This window comes from Somniosus microcephalus, chromosome 4 (genome assembly GCF_052327205.1).
Source record: "Somniosus microcephalus isolate GS21.2 chromosome 4, FLI_Smic_1.0, whole genome shotgun sequence".
Taxonomy (NCBI): Eukaryota; Metazoa; Chordata; class Chondrichthyes; order Squaliformes; family Somniosidae; genus Somniosus; species Somniosus microcephalus.
The window spans coordinates 154,326,188-154,350,775 of NC_140990.1; the positions used below are offsets into that span (position 1 = coordinate 154,326,188).

The window sequence follows — 24,588 nt, forward strand, 5'->3', positions numbered from 1 at the left end:
TCACGCATGTTGCCTGGCTGTAGTTGGCTTGTTGCAGTTTGTGTACAGATGGCGGACCGTTTTATCAGATAGCAAGCGCATGTGTCATGTGGATTTCGCACCACAATAGGTGATCTTTCACTGAGCCTCAGCTTGAATCCCATTCTTGTATCCAGGTCAGTCCTGCTTGTGTTCATTGTAGTAGGATTGATTTCCATTGAGAAAATCGGGTCTTGCCGTTGGGATCATTAAAACGGGTGTTCGCTATAAGCAGTGTTCATTGTAGTGAAGTTAGACTGTATAAGGAGAGTTGCATCTGTAAGATTCCAGTTTGTTTTTCCACCCAATTAAATAATCAGCCCTTGCACTCATGTAGGTTAATATTCTCAAGTGCTTTTTTTTCCGCTTTCAACTTTTTGGACTGTGAAATATTTTTCACCGATTTTATATTTTGCCGACCAAATCTGACTTTAAGAACTGCACCAAATTTTGGGAGCATTTACCTATTGAGGTAGGTAGGCAGGTACATTTATTTCCAAGTAGCCAAGCATGACACCTCCTGATAAACTCTCTCTAACTACATGATCAACATACATAGGCTCCAGGCAATAATCCGGGTGACGGTTGATAACACCAAATTTAGTGTGTTATTGACTCTGACCTTTCACCTGGTCCAAAAATGCTGCACCTCAGTGGCACTGCTCATAGGAACCTAACTCCATATGTACACTAGTAGCTGTCTCTCTTGGAGGGCCAGTTCAAGTTTCTCCTGCGACTTATGGCATGCAGAACTTCCTGCGTTGTGATGTGTGGGGTGCAAAGAAATCCTAAGGCACGTAATGTGGATCTGCCTACTAAACAATGGAAGTGATGTATCTCGAAGATCACAACCCACTTCAATGGTGGTGAGGTCCATCTGGACTCCAACATTGCCCAATTTACCAACAACCTGATAGTGTTATGTCATTGCATCTTCATTCTGCAGTACCACACTGTCGCCTATACACACCGTCTGAATTGAAAGATATTGGAAAACAACCCAGTCGGAGAGGATCATCTATTCTCCCTAGTCATCTCCACACAAGTTTTTGGCAGTCCAATTGTGCTGCATGTGCAGCCCTCTGGACTCAACATAGAGTTCAACAATTTCAGATCATAACCTCGGCCCCTATCACATACACATTTTTAATTATTTTTTTATCCACACTTTTGTTTGGCCTTTTTTCTTCCCTCCCACATGGCAGCTGTCCTTCATTCTGCCAGCGCAATTCACACCTCATCTATAGCCATCCTTTGTTCCTTAACCTGTCCCATTACCTCCTCTTGCCTTGAATATCTCTTAATGTCTCTCAATGTCTCTTAATCTCTCTTGCTTTCTATCCTATCACTGACCTTTCCTTTTGTTCTTTCATCCGCTCCCCCTTTTCCCAGCCCCTAACTTGCTTCACAATCTATTCCTTGTGGTAAACCACTGTTATTGTTGTTGTTGTTGCACACTGTTGTACCTATGCATGCCTCTGCTGGCTCCGCCCCTGGCTCCACCCACAGGCCCAGGTAGAAAGGTGACCGCTCTGCAGCCCCCTGCCTTCTTGGAACCCAGTCAACCACGAGAGACATGCTCTGTTCTTTGCTAATAAAAGCCTTTAGTTACTCTCCTAACTCTCCGTCTTTTATGAGTAATTGATAGCACATCAATTTTATTAGCAAAAACAAAATGTCGACAACAAATGCTGAGCAGCAGGCTGCTGCACCAAACGCTGAGCAGCAGGAGCTGCTGCGAGCCCTCAGACCAACATGCCTGGACCTAGACCCCCAAGAAGCGGGTTCGGCTACCAAATTCGCGCATTGGCTGCGTTGCTTCAAGGCCTACCTGCAAGCCTCAACTGTGACCCTGGACGAAAACAAGTTGGAAATCCTGGCCTCAAAAGGTGAGCCACCAAGTTTATACAATAATCCAGGACGCGACGACCTACGCAGCGGCTATCATAAGAACATAAGAAATAGGAGCAGGAGTAGGCCAATCGGCCCCTCGAGCCTGCTCCACCATTCAATAAGATCATGGCTGATCTGATCCTAACCTCAAATCTTTTATCACTCTGCATCCACCCGAACCCATGTGATCTCCCGGGAGAGACGAAAAACCAGATAAAGACCCAATGGCCAATTTGGGAGAAAAAAATCTGGGAAATTCCTCTCCGACCCATCTAGGCGATCGAAATTCTTCCAGGAGATCACTCTGTCCCTATATTTTCTACAGTACTTACCTTCTGTAAAGGCGATCTCCACCCCATCTCCATCGATCTGCTAAAAGGGCAATACGCACGCCCGGTAAATACGGTCTATGCCAGGCACCTCTTAAGATCCCGCAGACAGTAGCCCGGGGAATCGGTGGAGGCCTTCCTACGGGCACTACGGATACTCGGCCGAGGCTGCGATTGCAAAGAAGTATCAGCCGCAGCACACACGGAGGGACTGATCCGAGATGCTTTCATTGCGGGTCTAAGGTCCGACTACTCCCGGCAGAGACTGTTGGAAAAGGGAGAAATGGACCTGAGAAAGGCAGTGTCCCTCGCGCTCTCGCTTGACGCGGCCCACAGGAATATGGACGCCTTCTCCCCTAACCGCTCTGCAACGTGGACGCCACAACCTTGGGTCATGGGACCGCCACCTTCAACTGCTGCTGCGATGTCCAAGGCACAGAAATGTTATTTTTGTGGCCAGGCAAAACACCCCAGAGCACGCTGCCCGGCGAGAAACGCTACCTGCTCCGGCTGCGGGAAGAAAGGACACTATGTCAGCGCCTGCAAAGGTAAAACCGCTAACGCCAGCAGCGCCGCGTGTGAACCGTGGGGGCAGCCATCTTGTCCGCCATCTTGGGCTACCCCAGCCGCGTGGGGATTGGGATCATGGGCTCCGCCATCTTGGACGTCTCCAACTTCAACCATGGGGGACCCGGACTCAACCACCGCCTCACCTGACGACCACACCGACTCGCTCGACCATACACTGGCCTCCGTGACGTTGGACCAATCTCTCCCTCATCAAATGTCCAGGTCCATGATGGACATTACGGTAAACGGCCGCGCCACTACCTGCCTTTTTGACAGCGGGAGCACGGAGAGCTTTATCCACCCCGACACGGTGCGCAGTTACTCTCTCCCGGTCCTGCCGACGCGCCATCGGATCTCTTTGGCTTCCAAAGCCCAGTCAGCGGACGTCGGTGGCTACTGTGTAGTGACCCTTTCAGTAAGGGGCACAGAATACAAAAATTTTAAACTCCTGGTCCTGCCCCATCTCTGCGCTGCTGGGGTTGGATTTTCAGTGCCACCTTAAAAGTGTCACATTAGCGTACGGCGGACCCCTCCCCCCACTCTCAGTCTGCAGCCAGCAGCTTTTAAATCGCCCGCCGCGCACCATTTGCAGCCTCTCCACCCTTAAAGTTCCCCCCCCCCCTCCTTGTTCGCTAACCTCACCCGCGGCTGTAAGCCCATCGCTACCAAAAGCAGGCGTTACAGTGCCGGGGATAGGAGCTTCATTAAATCAGAGGTAGCGAGACTCCTGAAGGAAGGGATTATTGAAAGTAGCACCAGCCCATGGCGAGCACAAGTGGTGGTAGTGAAGACTGGCGAAAAACAGCGCCTAGTTATTGACTACAGCCAGACGATCAATCGCTACACCCAGCTAGATGCATACCCACTCCCCCGCATATCTGACATGGTCAATCAGATAGCACAATACCGGGTGTTCTCGATGATTGATCTGAAGTCGGCATACCACCAGCTCCCCATCAGGGCTGAGGACCGCCAGTACACAGCTTTTGAAGCTGACGGTCGTCTCTACCACTTCCTCAGAGTTCCCTTCGGCGTCACCAACGGGGTTTCAGTCTTCCAACGGGAGATGGACCGGATGGTTGACCAGAACGCGCTCCAGGCCACTTTGCCCTATCTAGACAACGTCACCATCTGCGGCCACGACCAGCAGGACCATGATGTTAATCTAGAGAAATTCCCCCGTACGGCCCAGCGGCTGAACCTAACATACAACAAGGACAAATGTATGTTTCGTACCAAGCGCCTTGCCATTCTTGGCTGTGTAGTGGAGAACGGAGTCATCGGCCCCGACCCCGACAGGATGCGCCCCCTTATGGAGCTCCCCCTCCCCCACTGCCAAAAAGCACTGAAGAGATGCCTAGGGTTTTTCTCGTACTATGCTCAGTTGGTGCCCAACTATGCGGACAAAGCCAGACCCCTCATCAAGTCCACCTCCTTCCCCCTGGCAGCAGAGGCCGGTGCAGCCTTCACTCTCATAAAAAGAGATATTGCGAGGGCCACGATGCACGCAGTGGATGAGTCCATCACTTTCCAAGTGGAGAGCGACGCATCCGACTTTGCCCTAGCTGCAACCCTTAACCAGGCGGGGAGACCCATGGCCTTTTTCTCAAGGACCCTCCAGGGCCCCGAGATTCGACACTCCTCTGTCGAAAAGGAGGCCCAGGCCATTGTGGAAGCGGTGCGACATTGGAGGCATTACCTGGCCGGAAAACGATTTACCCTGCTCACTGACCAGCGTTCAGTAGCTTTTATGTTTAATAATAAGCAGAGGGGCAAAATCAAGAATGACAAGATCTTGAGGTGGAGAATCGAACTCTCCACCTACAATTACGATATCTTGTACCGGCCCGGGAAACTCAATGAGCCCCCAGATGCCCTATCACGTGGTACATGCGCCAACGCGCAGGTTGATAGACTGCAGACCCTCCACAATGACCTCTGCCACCCGGGGGTCACCAGGTTCTTCCATTTCATCAAATCCCGTAACCTGCCCTACTCCATCGAGGAGGTCAGGACCATGACCAGGAACTGCCAAATCTGTGCCGAGTGCAAACCGCATTTTTATAGGCCAGACAGAGCAAGCCTGATCAAAGCCACGCGCCCCTTTGAACGGCTGAGCGTCTATTTTAAAGGGCCCCTCCCCTCCGCCGACCGCAATGTGTACTTCCTCAACATAATTGACGAGTACTCCCGTTTCCCGTTTGCCATCCCTTGCTCAGACATGACCAGTACCACGGTCATTAAATGTCTGAATGACCTCTTTGCCTTGTTCGGTTTCCCTAGCTATATTCATAGCGACAGGGGCTCATCCTTTATGAGCGACGAACTTCGTCAGTACCTGCTCGCGAGAAGTATTGCTACAAGCAGGACCACCAGCTACAACCCCCGGGGGAATGGCCAGGTGGAAAGGGAGAATGCGACGGTCTGGAAGGCAGTCCTTTTAAACTTGAAATCTAAGGGCCTTCCGACCTCTCGCTGGCAGGAGGTCCTCCCTGCGGCGCTCCATTCCATTCGGTCACTGCTCTGTACAGCCACCAATGCCACCCCTCATGAGAGAATGTTCTCCTTCCCCAGGAAGTCCACATCGGGGATCTCGTTACCGACATGGCTGACTTCTCCAGGACCCGTCCTACTGCGGAAGCACGTGAGGTCCCATAAGACGGACCCCCTGGTCGAGAGGGTGAGCCTCCTCCATGCCAACCCTCAGTATGCTTACGTGGTGTACCCGGACGGGCGGGAGGACACAGTCTCCATACGAGACCTCGCACCTTCGGGTGCCCCCGAAACACCACCTTCGCCACCCACCACTACCCACGCCTACCCCCAGTACGCTTATGTAGCGTACCCGGACGGGCGGGAGGACACAGCCTCCACACGAGATCTCGCACCTTCGGGTGTCCCTGAAACAGTACCATTGCCATCCACCACTACCCACAACCCAACCCCGCTAGACGGCATGCCGCAGCCCCAGGACCCGTCATTGACCACCCAACCACTCAATGAGACGCCTGATTTAACGTTGGATGCTGCACCATCACCGCCGCCACCACGACGATCAGGACGGCATACAAGGCCACCTGATAGACTTACTTACACGAACCTTTAGTACACTTCACCCCGCCGGACTCAATTTTAAACAAGGGATGAATGTGGTAAACCACTGTTATTGTTGTTGTTGCTGCACACTATTGTACCTATGCATGCCTCAGCATGTCTCTGCTGGCTCCGCCCCTGGCTCTACCCACAGGCCCAGGTATAAAGGTGACCGCTCTGCAGCCCCCTGCCTTCTTGGAACCCAGTCAACCACGAGAGATATGCTCTGTTCTTTGCTAATAAAAGCCTTTAGTTACTCTCCTAACTCTCCGTCTTTTATGAGTAATTGATAGCGCATCATTCCTTTTCCTGCTTTTTTCCAGTTCTGATGAAAGGTCATCGACCTGAAACGTTGACTCTGTTTCTCTCTCCACGGATGCTGCCCTGGCCTGCTGAGTTTTTCCAGCGTTTTCTGTTGTTATTTTGTATTTCCAGCATCCGCAGTATTTTCCTATCGTATTAGTGCTGCATATCTTGTTCTGCCATTTATATTTGAAGCTGTATGTTCATCTCTTATTGAATGGAATTTCTGCTCCTGCTGGTGTGATGGATTCTCAATTTGTGTTGAGTTAGTTCATCTGAGCCAGAGTGGCAGTGTGGGTGCTACAATTAGCCACAGCGTCCTTCGGGTAGAGAGGAAAGAATCGGTCAGAGTTCCTAGTGCTAAAAGTGCATTGTGCGGACAAAATTTATCTTAGTTGTTTGAATATCCAGCTGGCAATCACTTTTGGTTCATATAGAAGAATGACCTTGGGGAAGAACTGGAGAGCGAGTGATTTCTGCGGAATTATATCCCAGCAGAGGGACAGAACCCTGTTGGGGAGTGTTTGAAGGAAGGTTTGCACCTGCAGCTCCTAATCTGAACTGTGCGGCCAAAGAGGCAGCCTTGCATTAAGTGTGACAAACGTCATGAATTTTGATGACTGGGTGTATTTGGAAGCGAAATGCAAATTTTGGGTGTTTTTTTTTACAAGCGAAGTTGTAATATGACTAGTATTGTGATCCTAAATTTGATGCTCCTGTTTAGAAAAGCTGGATTAGCCACATTCCAATGGTGAGGCCTGTCTCTTGGGTTCTACTTGCATCCTAATCTCTCACAACTAAGGTTGGTCAATAGGGAGTCCTTTTAGGACAGTGTCAACTGTGGCTCAGTTGGTAGCACTTTCACCTTTGAGTAAGAAGGTTGTGGGCTCAAATCCCACTCCAGAGACTTGAGCACAGAACTCTAGGCTGACACTCCAGTACAGTGCTGAGAGAGTGCTACACTGTCTGATGAGATGTTAAACTGAGGCCCAGTCTGCCCCCTCGGGTGGATGTAAAAGATCCCATGGCACTATTCGAGTGTCTTGACCAGTCTTCACCAAAAACCAGATTATCTGGTCATTATTGCATTGTTGTTTGTAGGAGCTTGCTGTGTGCAAATTGGCTGTCGTGTTTCCTACATTACAACAGTCATTGGCTGTAAAGCGCGTTGAGACGTCCTGAGGTCGTGAAAGGCGCTATATAAATGCAAGTCTTAATTTTTTTTATTTATACTAATACGGTTCTAGCGTTTATCGCAAATGATGTGATTATTTTTTAAATCTCCTTGTAGAGTTTAAGGAACATTTGCTGGCTCGTACGTCTCGAGTAGAAGACATGGAACGTCTAAAGCAGGAACTTGCTCAACAGCAGGAGCAATTACAGAAGCAGCATGTTTATGAGCTGCAACAATTAAAGAGTTATTTTGAAGAGAAACTGAAAGACATGAAAGAGAAAAACGATGAGGAAGTGGCACAACTTGAACAGCGCCTCCATGAAGACACGAGGCTGCCTCTTGGCCTTGAATCCGATCTCAGTCTAAACCAGACTGTAGAGCCAAGGTAAAAGAGAACATCAAAACAGTTCTACAATTCCACATTTCATGCTGCAACCAATGTGATGTTGCTTTTAAGATGTAATACTTAATTTGAATAACTATTAATTTCTGCATGAATTTGACAAGAAGACAAGCTTGCTTACAGCAGGATTTCGTGGGAGTAACTTGTTTTCAGTGGAGTCCTATAAATGCAGAGTAGGAACAATTTCCTTATTAATTGCTAATGCTTCTCCTGTGTTGTTCATAGCATAGGGTCATAAAACGGCTGCAGCCGCAGTAGGAGTACAGACAGCAGCCTCGGAGCCAAATTCTGGCCAAGACCCTTGTCGGAGATTAAGCCGTGGGGGTGGGCTACACTTAATGTATGTGTTTCCAACAGGAATTGGGCAACTTTGAGTTGAATTTTTATTTTGCAAATGATTTAATCGTTTACATGTTGTATTATGTATTTATCTGTGTATGGTCAGCTGACTGAGGAAACATCAAGGCTGCTGAAGGGATTTTCTAAAAATATTAAGTGGCTTCATTGCCTCTCCTCCTGTTCTATTTGTCCGTGTGGCGGGTTAATGCTGACATAGACTGGTTGGGCTAAATGGCCTGTTTCCATGTTGTAACTTCTATGTATTTCTTTGCTAAAGTGATTTCACTGGTTCTCCTCTTTCTCCTTACTAGTTATTTTATTGGTAGCTGTTTGATGGGTGCTGAGTTGTAATTTGCACTTCCTGGAACTTCTCAATTGGTGGTTTTTGTTTCTGCATGCCACACATTTATTGGTCGGATTACTGCCTGTAGGGACCTGGGTTTGGATTTTCTGGTAGCTCTTGGAAGGGGAAGCTAGGATCTGGAGCATATGGGAGAAAGGGGTTAGGGGAGCTGGGCTCTTGGACACTAGATGGGTTAGGGTCTGGGAGGTAGTGGGGAAAGAAGCCTGAAGCCTGGCAGCATTTGGGACGGTAAAGTCTGCTCAGGGATAGTGGATTACTGGGGGTGCCAGTACCAGGAGAGAGGCTTGGGCCTGGCAACATTCATCAGAGCTACTGTCCAGTAGCACTGTGCGGGTGTGGTGGGGGAGGGATTTTGGGCTCAGAATTTGCTTGTACTTCATTCAGGACTAGGTGCTTCAGGGAAAGCAAAGCAGGGGACAACTCTTCAGGTTTTATTGGGAACACTCAGGAGAGGGGCATTGGGGTTAATGGCAGGGAATAGTCTTGAGTAGCTGAGTGGCGGGATGACCCAGGCCTAGTCGCAAATCGAAGGTGTAAGCAGGGCTCCCGGCCTGCAATGGCTAGCTGCCAGTGGTACTTGGCAGGCAGGGAGCAGCAGAGGTTAAACAGCAATAATATGCATGTTAGGTTTGTGCTTTCGCTCCAGAGACTTTAGCACAAAAATCTAGGCTGACACTCCAGTACAGTGCTGAAGGAATGCTGCACTGTCGGAGGTGCCGTCTTTTGGTTGAGACGTTAATCCGAGGCCCCGTCTGCGCTCTCAGGTGGACGTAAAAGATCCCATGGCACTATTTCAAAGAAGAGCAGGGAAGTTATCCCCGGTGTCCTGGCTAATATTTATCCTTCAATCAACATCAGAAACATGTCAGAACGGTACGGCAATAATCATGGGGGATTTTAATCTACATATAGACTGGAAAAATCAGATGAGCAAAGGTAGCCTAGATGAGGAGTTCATAGAATGTTTTCGGGATAGTTTCTTAGAACAGCACGTTCTGGATCCAACCAGAGAGCAGGCTATACTAGACCTGGTATTGTGCAACGAGATAGGATTAATTAATGACCTCATAGTGACCCCTAGGTAGCAGCGATCATAATATGATTGGATTTTACATTCAGTTTGAGGGAGAGAAGAGTGGGTCCAAGACTAGTATTTTAAACTGAAATAAATGCAATAATAAGGGCATGAAAGCAGAGCTAGCTAAAGTGAACTGGCAAATTAGGTCAAGGGATAGGTCAATAGAGGTGCAGTGGCAGACAATTAAGGGGCTATTTCAGAATACACAGAATATATACATTCCAACGAGAAAGAAAAATTCCAAGGGGAGGACCCACCATCCGTGGTTAACTAAAAAAGTTAAAGATAGTATTAAACTTAAAGAAAAAGCATATAATTGCGCAAAGATGGGTGGCAGGTCAGAAGATTGGACAGAATATAAAAAACAGCAAAGAATGACTAAAAGATTAATAAGGAGAGAAAAATTAGAGTACGAGAGAAAGCTAGCTAGAAATATAAAAACAGATAGTAAGAGTTTCTATAGATATTTTAAAAAGAAAAGAGTTAACAAAGTGAGCATTGGTCCTATAAAAAGTGAGTCTGGGGAATTAATAATGGAAAATAAGGAGATGGCAGTTGAATTGAACAGGTATTTTGCATCGGTCTTCACTATAGAGGATACAAGTAACATCCCAGAAATAGCTGTAAATCAGGAAATGGAAGGGAGGGAGGAACGCAAGAAAATTATAATCACCAGGGAAGTGGTACTGAGCAAATTGTTGGAGCTGCAGGCTGACAAGCCCCCGGATCCTGATGGACTTCATCCTAGGGTCTAAAAAGAAGTGGCTAGTGAGATAGTTGATGTGTTGGTTTTAATTTTCCAAAATTCCCTAGATTTGGGGAAGGTTCCATTAGATTGGAAAATAGTGAATGTAACTCCTTTATTCAAAAAGGGAGGGAGACAGAAAGCAGGAAACTACAGGCCAGTTAGCTTAACATCTGTCATAGGGAAGATGTTAGAAGCTATTATTAAAGACGTTATAGCAGGGCACTTAAAAAAGTTCAAGGTAATCAGGCAGAGTCAACATGGTTTTGTGAAAGGGAAATCATGTTTAACCAATTTATTGGAGTTCTTTGAGGAAGTAACATGTGCTGTGGATAAAGGGGAACAGGTGGATGTACTGTACTTAGATTTCCAGAAGGCATTTGATAAGGTGCCACATCAAAGGTTATTGTGGAAAATAAAAGCTCATGGTGTAGGGGGTAACATATAGAAACAGAATCACAGAAACCCCACAGTACAGATAGAGGCCATTTCGACCCATCGAGCCTGCACCGACACACATCCCACCCGATCCCTGTAACCCCACGTATTTAATCCCCCTAACACTAAGGGTCAATTTATCATAGCCAATCAACCTAACCCGCACATCTTTGGACTGTGGGAGGAAACCGGAGCACCCGGAGGAAACCCACGCAAACACGGGGAGAATGTGCAAACTCCACACAGACAGTCGCCCGAGGCCGGATTTGAACCCGGGTCCCTGCTGCTGTGAGGCAACAGTGCTAACCACTATGCCACCGTGTCTGATAGATAGGAGCAGGAGTAGGCCATTCGGCCCCTCAAGCCTGCTCCGCCATTCAGTGAGATCATGGCTGATCATCCAAATTCAGTACCCTGTCCCTGCTTTCTCCCCATATCCCTTGATCCCTTTAACCTTAAGAAATATATCTAACTCCTTCTTGAATATATTTAATGAATTGGCCACAACTGCCTTCTGTGGTAGAGAATTCCACAGGTTCACCACTCTCTGGGTGAAGAAATTCCTCCTCATCTTGGTCCTAAATGGCTTACCCCCTATCCTTAGACTGTGACCCCTGGTTCTGGACTCCCCCGCCATCGGGAACATCCAGCCTGTCTAGTCCTGTTAGAATTTTATAAATTTCAATGAGATCCCCTCTCATTCTTCTAAACTCTAGCGAATATAAGCCTAATCGACCCAATCTCTCCTCATACGTCATTCCTGCTATCCCAGGTATCAGTCTGGTGAATCTTCGCTGCGCACTCTCCATGGCAAGAACATCCTTCCTCAGATAAGGTGACCAAAACTGCACACAATACTCAAGGTGTGGTCCATCCAAGGCCCTGTACAACTGCAGCAGGACATCCTTGCTCCTGTACTCGAATCCTCTCGCTATGAAGGCCAACATACTATTTGTCGTCTTAACCACCTGCATGCTTACCTTCAGCATTGGCATGGATAGAAGATTGGCTAGCTAACAGGAAACAGAGAGTAGGCATAAATAGGTCATTTTCTGATTGGCAAGATGTAATGAGTGGTGTGTCACAGGGATCACAGAAATCACAGAAACCCCACAGTGCAGATAGAGGCCATTTCGGCCCATCGAGCCTGCACCGACACATATCCCACCCGATCCCCGTAACCCCTACACCAACACATATCCCACCCTATCCCCGTAACCCCACGTATTTAATCCCCCTAACACTAAGGGTCAATTTTTATCATAGCCAATCAACCTAACCTGCACATCTTTGGACTGTGGGAGGAAACCCACACAAACACGGGGAGAATGTACAAACTCCACACAGACAGTCGCCCGAGGCCGGATTCGAACCCAGGTCCCTGGCGCTGTGAGGCAACAGTGCTAACCACTATGCCACCGTGCTGGGGCCTCAAATTTTTACAATTTATATAAATGAATTGGATGAAGGGACCAAAGGTATGGTTGCTAAATTTACTGATGACAAAGATAGGTAGGAAAGTAAATTGTGAAGAGGACATAAGGAGGCTACAAAGGGATATAGATAGGTTAAGTGAGTGGGCAAAGATCTGGCAAATAGAGTATAATGTGGGAAAATGTGAAATTGCCCATTTTGGCAGGAAGAATAAAAAAGAAGCATATTATCTAAATGGTGAGAGATTACAGAGCTCTGAGATGCAGAGGGATCTGGGTGTCCTAGTGCATGAATCGCAAAAGGTTACTATGCAGGTACAGCAAGTAATTAGGAAAGCTAATAGAATGTTATTGTTTATTGTGAGGGGAATTGAATACAAAAGTAGGGAGGTTATGCTTCAGTTATACAGGGCATTGGTGAGACCACATCTGGAGTACTGTGTACTATATTGGTCTCCTTATTTAAGGAAGGATGTAAATGCATTGGAAGCAGTTCAGAGAAGGTTTACTAGATTAATACCTGGAATGGGCGGGTTGTCTTATGAGGAAAGGTTGGACAGGTTGTATCTGCTGGAGTTTAGAAGAGCAAGAGGTGACTTGATTGAAACATCTAAGATCCTGAGGGGTCTTGACAGGGTGGATGTGGAGAGGATGTTCTTCTTGTGGGAGAATCTAGAACTAGGTCGCCCATTTAAGACCAAGATGAGGAGAAATTTTTTCTCAGTCTTTGGAACTCTCTTCCTCAGAGGGTGGTAGAAGCAGACACTTTGAATATTTTTAAGGCAGAGGTAGATAGATTCTTGATGAGCAAGGGGGTGAAAGGTTATCGGGTGGTAGGTGGGAATGTGGAGTAATCACATCAGCCATGATCTTATTGAATGGTGGAGCAGACTCGAGGGGCCGAGTGGCCTACTCCTGCTCCTAATTCACTAAAAAACAGATTATCTGGTCATTATCCAATTGCTGTTTGTGGAAGCTTATTTTGAGCAAATTGGCTGCCGCGTTTCCTACATTACAGCAGTGACTACACTTTAAAAAAAAAAAAAAAAAATAAATAAATAAATAAATAAAGAAAAAAGTGGTTCATTGGCTGTAAAGCGCTTTGGGACGTCCGGTGGTCGTGAAAGGCGTTATATAAACGCAAGTTTTTTTTTTCTTTTCTGTCCCATCTCTCCTCCTCTCTTTCTTTCTCTCTCATAATATTTCTGTATGACAGAAACTGGGATAAGTTCTGTTTCAAGTTATAAAACTTCTATTGTCCCCTTTTCATTGAAGTTGCAGCAAGACCAGGGCTCTCCTGGTGTCAAATTTTCTTTTGCCTTTTTAGCCTAAGGGTCTGTAAGCAAGGCTTTGCCTGGAAACACTATATATCGAGGACAAATTTAAACTCATCTGTTAACTACTCTCTGCAAAAACTTTCTACTGTGAATGTTGATGTCCGTGATGAGTGAATACCTGGATTGTTATAGTATGGAAGTCCAACAGCTTTGGGACTCAGTGAACCAAGTTATGGATCCTTTATGGAACAATGGATGTTTTATTTTACATGTTCCTATAAGGCAGATTTCAAAGGATGTGATTTTTCAGACAGTTATTTTGCATAATGGCTGGGCAATCGACAAATTGAGGTTTATATTTTGAAAACCAGCCAAAGTGATTGACCTGGTATTCAAGCAGATAGGGTTTGGGTGGCATTTCATATTGCATTTGCCTGGAAGATACTGATTTTAGAAACCTGTTCACCATCTGATGTGGAAAGTTATGGGGCTTCTTTAAAGAAACTTACTTCGAGGAAGGAAGAGGTTTCTTTGTGTTCTGAGTGAGAAGCAGCCTGCTTAAGATATATTGCAGCAACAGCCCGAAGTTCTTGAATACAGTGTGAAAGGGAAGAACTCCATGAGCACTGAAGTGTGAGCTTATGTAAAAAGCTTGTGTTAAAAAAAGAACTATACGATTCTTGAAATGCTCTATTTTGGTCTCAAATAGTTAAAAGTAACAGAGTTATGTCTTGTGTTGTCTGCTGATTTAATTTGCTTCTGTGAATATTTTGTTGCTATGACTAGCAATTCATGGCTTAGCTTGAATGATCTGGTCTGGCAGCGTGGTGTTTTCTGACCATCAGAAAGCAGGTGTATACTGTACTATTGTCAGCACAACCCAGCAGCAGAAGTGTAAGTTGTTAGTCCTAAGATATACTGTCCCATTCACCACACTCTATTTCTTTACTTCAAAGTCACACTTTGCACAAAAAAATCCATTGATTTGAATCTTAAGCAAAGGACATTTACCTTAAATCTACCAATAATTTGAAATAAGCAACGAGGGTTACAAGGAGTTAAATTTTGGTTCACAAGAGGCATGGGTCTGCTTCTGAAAGCTGTCTTTGCAATGGAGAGGAGTCAACTGTTGGGAGACGACTTCAGTTGTAACATCCATCATGATATTTCTTTCGAAGATGTCCCAAATAACCAAATAATTAGATTGTTACTAATGTTTTGGTATATTGATTCATGGGACAAACTCCAGTAAAAATGACCATTTTCACTGTAGACATTACTGTATGTATTGTATATCATCACTGGACAGAAAATACTAGTGAGATGATGCATAGGAGCAGGAGCAGAGCCCTGGTCTTGCTGCAACTTCAATGAAAAGGGGACAATAAAAGTTTTATAACTTGAAACAGAACTGATCCCAGTTTCTGTCACACAGAAATATCACAATAAGAGAAAGAAAGAGAGCTGATGTGTACATCAACTCCAAACTGTATGCAGTACTCTAGGTGTGGGCTCCCCCAACGCCCTGTACAGTTGTAGCAAGACTTCCCTACTTTTATACTCCATCCCTCTTGCCATAAAGGCCAACATTCCATTTGCCTTCCTAATTACTTGCTGTACCTACATGCTAAATTGTTGTGTTTCATGTACGAGGATACCCAGATCCCTCTGTACTGCAGCATTCTGTAGTCTCTCCATTTAAAAAAATATTTTGCTTTTCTATTCTTCCTACCAAAGTGGATAACCTCACATTTTCCCACATTATACTCCATCTACCAATTTTTTGCCCACTCATTTAACCTATCTATATCCCTTTGCAGACTCTGTCCTCCTCACAACTTGCTTTCCCACCTATCTTTGTATCATCAGCAAATTTGACTACAGTACACTCGGTCCCTTCATCCAAGTCATTAATATAGATTGTAAATAGTTGAGGCCCCAGCACTGATCCCTGTGGCACCCCACTAGTTACAGTTTGCCAACCTGAAAATGACTCATTTATCCCGCCTCTCTTTCTGTTAGTTAGCCAATCCTCTATCCATACCCCATTACCCCCAACACCATGAGCTCTTATCTGGTGCAGTAACCTTTTATGTGGCATCTTATCAAATGTCTTTTGGAAATCCAAATACACTACATCTACTGGTTCCCCTTTATCCACCCTGCTTGTTACATCCTCAAAGAACTCTAATAAATTTGTCAAACACGATTTCCCTTTCATACAATCAAGCAGAGTCAACATGGTTTTATTATGATTTCCTAAATGTCCTGCTACTACTTCATTAATAATGGATTCCAGCATTTTCCCAATGACAGATGTTAGACTAACCGGCCTATAGTTTCCTGCTTTCTGTCTCCCTCCTTTCTTTCTTGAATATGGGTGTTACATTTGCGGTTTTCCAATCTGCTGGGTCCTTTCCAGAGTCTAGGGAATTTTGGAAGATTACAACCAATGCATCCACTATCTCTGCAGCCACTTCTTTTAAGACCCGAGGATGCAGGCCATCAGGTCCAGGGGACTTGTCAGCCTTTAGTCCTATTAGTTTGCCTAGCACTTTTTCTCTAATGATAGTGATTGTCTTAAGTTCCTCCCTCCCTTTTGCCCCTTGATTTTCCACTAGTATTAGGATGCTTTTAGTGTCTTCTGCCGTGAAGACAGATACAAAATATTTGTTCAAAGTCTCTGCCATTTCCTTGTTCCCCATTATTAATTCCCCAGTCTCATCCTCTAAGGGACCAACGTTTACTTTAGCTACTCTCTTCACTTTTATATACTTGTAGAAGCTCTTACTGTCTGTTTTTATATTTCTTACTAGTTTACTCTGAATCTATTTTCTCCTTCATTTTTTTAGTCATCCTTTGCAAGTTGCTAAAAATTTCCTAATCCTCTGGCCTACCACTAATCTTCGCAACATTGTATGTCTTTTCTTTCAATTTGATACCCTCCTTAACTTCCTTAGTAATCACAGATGGTTCATCCTTCTTGTAGAGTCTTTTTTTCTCACTGGAATATATCTTTGTTGAGAGTTATGAAATATCTCCTTAAAAGTCTGCCACTGCTTAGCTACCATCTTACCTTTTAATCTATTTTCCCCAGTCCACTTTAGCCAACTCTGTCTTCATACCCTTGTAATTGCCTTTATTTAAGTTTAAGACACTAGTTTCAGACTCAAGTTTCTCACCTACAAACTGAATGTGAAATTCTATCCTGTTATGATCACTCTCCCTGGAGGATCCTTTATTATGAGATCCCTGTTTCATTCCACATTACCAGATCTAAAATAGCCTGTTCTCTGGTTGGTTCCACAATGTATTCTAAGAAAATATCCTGAATACATTATGAACTAGTCCTCCAGGTTACCTTTGCCAATTTGATTTGTCCAATCTATATGAAGATTAAAATCGCCTATGATTATTGCAGTACCTTTCTTACAAGCCCCCATTATTTCTTGTTTTATACTCTGTCCCACAGTGTAGCTACTGTTAGGGGGCCTATAGACTACTCCCACCAGTGACTTCTTTCCCTTATTATTTCTTATATCCACCCAAACGGATTCTACATCTTGATCTTAAGAGCCAAGATCATTTCTCACTACTGTACTGATCTCATCCTTTATTAACAGAGCTACCCCTCCTCCTTTTCCTTTCTGCCTATCCTTCTGAAATGTCAAATACCCCTGAACATTCAGTTCCCAGCCTTGGTCACCTTGCAACCACGTCTCTGTAATGACCATCAGATTATACCCATTTATTTTTATTTGTGCCGTCAATTCATCTATCTTGTTACCAATGCTGCGTGCCTTCAGATAAAGTGCCTTTAATTTTGTATTCTTACCATTTTTCCCTACTCTGACCCCATTTGCTGGTACACGCTTACGCTTGTCACACTCTGGTTATCATTACCCCTATCGCTACCCTGCACTATTGCGTTGTCCTTTCTCTTTTAACTGAGTTTCCCCTCACCTGAACCCTCCCCCCCACTATTTAGTTTAAAGCCCTATCTACAGCCCTAGTTATTTGATTCGCCAGGACACTGGTCCCAGCATGGTTCAAGTGAAGCCCGTCCCAGTGGAACAGCTTCCTCTTACCCCAGTACTGGTGCCAGTGCCCCATGAATCGAAACTCATTTCTCCCACACCAATCCTTGAGCCACGCATTCAACTCTCTGATCTTATTTACCCTATGCCAATTTGCTCGTGGCTCAGGTAGTAATCTAGAGATTATTACCTTTGTGGTTCTGCTTTTTAATTTAGCCCCTAGCTGCTCATATTCCCTCAGCAGAACCTCTTAGTCCCTACTTATGTCGTTGGTTCCTACATGGACCACGACAACTGGATCCTTCCCCTCCCACTCCAAGTTCCTCTCCAGCCCCGAGGAGATGTCCTTAACCCTAGCACCGGGCGGGCAACACAGCCTTTGGGGCTCATGCTCTCGACTGCAGAGAACAGTATCTATCTCCCTAACTATACTGTCCCCTACCACTACTACATTCCTTTTTACTCCCCCAACTTGAATGGCCCCCTATACCATGGTGCTGTGGTCAGTTTGCTCATCCTCCCTGCAGTCCCTACTCTTGTCCACACAGGCTGCAAGAACCTCGTACCTGTTGGACAAGTGCAAGGGCTGAGGCTCCTCCAATGCTCCCTTCTGGATCCCCATACCTACCTCACTCATAATCACACCCTCCTGTCCCTGACCACGGACCAAATTTGAAGTATTTAACCTAAGGGGTGTGACTGCCTCCTGGTACAAAGTGTCCAGGTAACTTTCTCCCTCCCTGATGTATCGCAGTGTCCAAAGCTCGGACTCCAGCTCATCTACCCTGAGCCGAAGTTTCTCGAGCTGCAGACACTTACTGCAGATGTGGTTGTTGTGGATCACACTGAGGTCCACCAGCTCTCACATGCTATAGCTGCAACACATCACCTGCCCTGCCATCTCTATTGTATTTTATTTAACTAATTAGGTTGTCAAGTTTTGAAATACTCAATTGTCTATTAATAGTTTTTAATCTAGGTAATAACCTTATTTAATTTATTAAATTTAGTTATATGCTTTAGGTCTTTACTGCTCACAGTCCTAATTTAACCCTAGTTGTTTATTTTTTTCATGTATCAAGCAGCACCTCTTACCCCACCTCACCGAATTCCCGAGTTTAGTACTCTGTCTGTAGTAGAAGCAGGACGCTGTGTTACTTACCTCCGTGCGTTAGCAAAAGCCTCCTGTTTTTATACCAGCAGAAATTCCAAAGCCCTGAGTCAGCCCCTGCTGACAGTAATGACCAGGTAGCCAGTTCTAGCTAGCCACCTCATTAACTGTGCAACTGCCAGTAGCAGGCAGCTTGTTTACCACTGTGAAAGAAACTACAAGTTAAGGTTAAAGTTAAGTTAAATGCCTAATGTTAAATACAATGTTTTGGTCTCCTTATTTAAGGAGGGATGTACTTGCATTGGCAGCAGTTCAGAGAAGGTTCACTAGGTTGATTCCTGGGATGAAGGGGTTGTCTTATGAAGAAAGGTTGAGCAGGTTAGGCCTATACTCATTGGAGTTTAGAAGAATGAGAGGTGATCTTATTGAAACATATAAGATTCTGAGGGGACTTGACAGGGTAGATGCAGAGAGGATGTTTCCTCTTGTGGGGGTATCTAGAACTAGGGGGCATAATTTCAGAATAGCGGTTTGCCCATTTAAGACAGAGATGAGGAATTTCTTCACCCAGAGTGTGGTGAACCTGTGGAATTCTCTACCACAAGGCAGTTGAGGCCAACTTATTAAATATATTCAAGAAGGAGATGGATATATTTCTTCAGGCTAAAGGGATCAAGGGATATGGGGACAAAGCAGGGACAGAGTACTGAATTTGGATGATCAGCCATGATCTCATTAAATGGTGGAACAGGCTCGTGTGACCGAATGGCCTACTCCTGCTCCTATCTTCTATGTTTCTATGTCGTGAATCTTTGGAATTCTCTACCCCAGAGAGTTGTGGAGGCTCAGTCATTGAATATATTCAAGGCTGAGATAGATAGATTTTTGAACTACAGGTGAGCCGAGGGTTATGAGGAACAGGCAGAAAAGTGAAGTTGAGGCCAAGATCAGATCAGCCATGATCTTGTTGAATGGCGGAGCAGACTCGAGGGGATGAATGGCCTACTCCTGCTCCTATTTCTTATGTTCTTATCCGCCTTCGTTCCATATCCCTTGACACTTTTGCCTAATGAAAATCTATCGATCTCGGTCTTGAAAATTTCAATTGATCTACAGCCTTTTGGGAGAGTTCCAGATTTCTACAACCCTTTGTGTGGAAAAAGTGCTTCCTAATTTCACTCCTAGATGACCTAGCTCTAATTTTTCGATTATGCCCCCTTGTTCTGGGTTCCCCCACCAGAGGAAATCATTTCTCCGTAGCTACCCTATGAAATCCCTTTTATAATTTTAAAAATCTCAATGAATTGCAGCATTGTCTTTCTCTAGGTCAAAGTGCCATTGATGGATCATGGCACATGTTACCTGGGCAATTATTTTCTTCACATTGTTGCCCACCGGAATCATCAATTTCATTGCTAGTCACAATTTGAGTCATCTTCCTCTCTACCTATGAAGGAGCAAAATTGACGAGGTACTTCAGAACAATTAGTGTTCCTACTCTACTTTATTGATTCTTGTTCTCTGACTTGTGTGGAACACAGGAATGCATAAGACCATACAAGACCATCTCAATCCATTTGACTGGCCCCAGAACTCAGAAACAGAATGATCAGTTTATAAGCTATAACCCTCCATTGAATTTTTCGCCATATGCTTGTCCAATTCCCTGTTAAAATTACTTAGTTTATTAGCTTCCTGGGCAGTCCATTCCACATATTCACCACCCACGGTATGAAATAGTTCTATCTGAACTCTCATAGAATGATACAGCACAGAATTCGACCCATTGTGCCTGTGCCGGCTCGCTGAAAGAGCTATCCAATTAGTCCCACTCCCTGCTCTTTCCCTGTAGCACTGCAAATTTTTCCTTTCAAGTATTTATCCAATTCCCTTTTGAAAGTTATTATTAAATCTGCTTCCACCACCCTTTCAGGCAGTGCATTCCAGATAATTCTAAGTCGCCTCTGGTTCTTTTGCCAATTAACTTAATTTCTGTGTCCCCTGGCTACTGACCCTTCTGCCAGTGGAAACAGTTTCTCCTTATCAAAATCCTTCATGTTTTTGAACACCTCTATCAAATGTCCCTTAACCATCATTGCTCTAAGGAGAACAGCCCTAGCTTCTTGAAGTCCTGCATCCCTGGTACCATGCTAGTAAATCTCCTCAGCATCCTCTCTATAAGGCCTTGACATCCTTCCTAAAGTGTTGAGCCCAGAATTGGACACAATACTCCAACTGGGGCCTAACCAGTGATTTATAAAGGCTTTTATTTATTTATTTATTCATGGGATGTGGGCGTCGCTGGCAAGGCCAGCATTCATTGCCCATCCCTAATTGCCCTTGAGAAGGTGGTGGTGAACCGCTTCCTTGAGCTGCTGCAGTCCGTGTGGTGAAGGTACTCCCACAGTGCTGTTAGGTAGAGAGTTCCAGGATTTTGACCCAGTGACGATGAAGGAGCATTGGAATAGTTGAGTCGAGTCTAGAGGTAACAAAGGCATGGATGAGGGTTTCAGCAGCAGATGGGTTGAGGCAGAGGTGCAGATGGGTAATACTACAGAGGTGGAAGTAGGCGGTCATGGTGACGGAGAGGATATGGGGTTGGAAGCTCATCTCTCAGAAATAGGGCACCTAATCAGCCTGCTCTTGATTGTTTGCAACTCCCCCACCTGATGTCATCATAGGTATAATTTGGCAGTTTGGTCTCCATTCTGACTTCTAAATTGCTGATATGCAATATGAATAAAAGAAGTTCAGGCACTGATCCTTGGGGCACCTCACTAATCACTTCCTGCCACCCCTTGGCACAACAGAGGAGATGGGGCAGATCAGTTATCAGTTCAGTGGCATGCCAGTTGGTGCAGGAATGCTGACATTTGCTGAAAGTGTACATCAAGACAATTGAGTGATTCCAATTTGTGATACATTTTCTCCACTTCCCATAGATCTGGGGACTGGAATTTCTCGTCATGATTGTAGTGTTACTCTACTTTCAGTTACAAGTTATATCTTCTCTAAACCCTGCACCAGGTGATGATCTCTAGGAGTAGAAAGGGAAATGAAATTCACATTAAGGACAACCTCCTTTTAAGACGTTTGGTGGCGGTCTTAATTTTGGAGGTGTCCCAGCATGACTCCTCTCGCTTTCACACCTTATAAAAGCTATGGCTCCACCTTGTGCTCCAGTTTATTTTTCCACTGTTTGGGTTCAAGCTTTCATTCCCAGGACTTGCAAAATTTCTTTCTTTCAAAATAAAACTATATAATAAATGTAAATTAATTTATATTAAATAGCCTCTCACTGTTTCCTGGAATGAAAAAAGTTGCAGCAAGCGTCGAATGCATTAAATTGAGGCTGTACCCCTGGTGGCAGTCAGTGCTGATATGGCAGCAGTACTGATCTTTATTTGCTGATTTCACTCAATTCTTAAAGCTGTCCCTTCATGTCGGGCACGCAGAATACATTTACCAGTCCTGATATGGAATTTAAGGTGAAGTCAACAAATAAAAATCACCACTGCTGCCGTATCAGCGCTGATTGGTACCAGGGTTACAGCTCCAACTTAATGTGTTTGACATTTGCTTATCTATAAGCCTTTATGGCACGCACCTCCTGTAAGTATCAAACTTGCTTCCTGTAACAATTTCCTTGTGACACTTGGTTGATTTGGCAGAACAGAATTTGACATTTACAATCGCCATAAATCAGTGGCCCTAACAATATATTGTGCATTATATGGCATAACATCTGTATTGTTATGAAACAGCATCCCCGCCCCGCCCAACTCATTGTAAGCAATGACAGTACCAACCGGTATGGAACAATGCAAAGAAACAAGTAATCAGGCGAATGAGTTGTCAATTATTTTTTTAAACATACTCTGCCAACCAGTATTAGTTCTAAATGCCTTTGTCCATTTTTTAACTGTAAATTTCAACTACCAAAGAACTTTTACTACTTTTTACCCACATAATTTTTGTGTTTACTTATTGGTATTCTACTTGCAGTCTGAAATCATTTATTTTTACCTTGGTTGGCTCTCTTCACTTTCTTTCTCAGTTATTTCTTCCCGATAGTTAAGCTTCTTTGCCTATAATTTTGAACCTAGTAACGAGTGATTCTTCACTGGTTTTAACAATTTGAAGAAGTAAATGTTAAGTGCTGTGTGCTCTCACACAATCGCTTCTCTCCACTCTTTTATATCAAAGTGTCTGTGTTTCATTGTGAAGTTATATGCCATAATATCAGTAGTGATATGGATGTAAGTTTCTTCATTATGTTACAAGGAATTTGTCACATCAGAATAGTTTGTGATATTAAGAATGTCATTGTTTTTGTGTATCATGGAATATCAAGTTTAACAGGACAAATCTAGAAAACACACCAAGTGCAGTGTGTGTTGTGATAGCTACACATTGGACATTTGATATTGTAAACAGATAGTTTATTAGTGCCTTCAACCTGAGACTTGGAACACATCCAAAGTATGGCGCTGTGTCTAATTTATAGATTTTATTTAATCTATTTTACTTTGCTGACCATGTGTATTGTGATTTAGCACCGTGCTTTCATACCTTGATTTCAAAAGCAGTGATATGATTCATTTTACTGACTGATACAGACCGACGCCTTCTATTTATTAGAGGATGCAGGTCAATCTCACTACCTGAACACACAGGCCTCCCTGTGTTGATTATCCAGCTGACCAGCCAGGTTTAGTGAGTAATGAAGGATGTGCTTGCATCAAAATGTGGTCATTTTATTGATTGTTTCCCACATTACAACAGTGACTCCACTTCAGAAGTACTTCATTGGCTGTAAAGCACTTTGTGACATCCAGTGGTCGTGAAAGGCGCTCTAGAAATGCAAGCCTTTCGTTCGTTTCTTTGTTTCTTTCCTTCTATTGTTACTCCTGGTGGACTGTTTGTTAATGGCTGTATAGTTGCCACAGGAATATTTGTATTATACATAATTTCTCTCTTTTGGAAACAATCTTCTCCACCTCCTGCCAAAGGTGACTCATGGTTGGGGGTTGGTTCCACAGGCCCTGGCAGGGTTTCAGTACTTTGTCCAAGTATTCATCCTTTGTCCATGAGCTAGCAGGCAGGGGGCTATCACAGCTGAGCTCCGTTCTCTTCTCCTTGGACATCCCCATACACACATGATTTCTGTCACCCGAATCTGAGATGTAGCCAATTGTAGTACTTCCGCATCTCCCCTCCTGCTGGTTTTATCCCCCTTCAGTTCGCATCAGCTAATGCAGCACAAGCCTAGAAAATGAATCTAGGATTTGATCTGCACGGTTCAGCGCGATTGAGCTATCCGAGTAGCCTACTATTTCACGACTGTTCAAACCATGGTTGAATTAGAATCACTGACTCAATCCAACCTGCCTGCAGTGCAAACAAAATAGTGATGCCTTTTCTCACGGACTAAACTAAACATACTTCCTCTTTCTCTCTCTCTCTCTCTCTCTCTCTCTCTCCTCCATTTCCTCTCCATGGAATTTGCCCAGTCGTCTTGGAGAAATGGAGATAGACATGGCGAGTAGCAAAGTTCTGAGCTGTGGGGGTGACTTGCCAATTTAGCAGTGCACATAGAAGAGCAGAGCAGCCATGGCGAGTGGTGAATTGGGGGCTGTGGTGGGAAAAGCAGTAGGAGGGTGGGAAACAGCAGGCAAAGGGTCTGGTTAGGAGGAGCAGTCCAGCAAAAGAGAAAAACGGCTGCTTCAGTAATTAGTGAACAGGGAGGCTTGTATGTTCAGATGGAGAAGCATGGAGTTGTGCTCTATCCTCCCTCTCAATCTCCGTGTGCCTGTTTGTGTGCTCTATCTGTACCTGTCTCAATCTCTGTCTATCTAAAGAAAGAACTTGCAATTATCTAAAGCCTTTCATGACCCCAGTACGTCTCTCTGCTTTACAGTCAATTAAGTACCCTTTTGAAGTGTAGTCACTGTTGTAATGTAGCAAACGCGGCGGCCAATTT

At 44.7% G+C, this 24,588-nt stretch overlaps 1 protein-coding gene across 7 annotated transcripts in view; it reads left to right on the forward strand.

Moving 5' to 3' along the window:
• pcnt (pericentrin) overlaps nucleotides 1–24,588 on the forward strand; it is a 355,160-nt gene that overhangs the window by 143,725 nt on the left and 186,847 nt on the right. For all 7 annotated transcript variants that reach the window (XM_085985359.1, XM_085985354.1, XM_085985358.1 and 4 more), the window contains one exon: nucleotides 7,498–7,765. In XM_085985359.1, coding sequence (XP_085841485.1) covers nucleotides 7,498–7,765 — 268 coding nt within the window. The remainder of the gene's footprint in view (nucleotides 1–7,497; nucleotides 7,766–24,588) is intronic.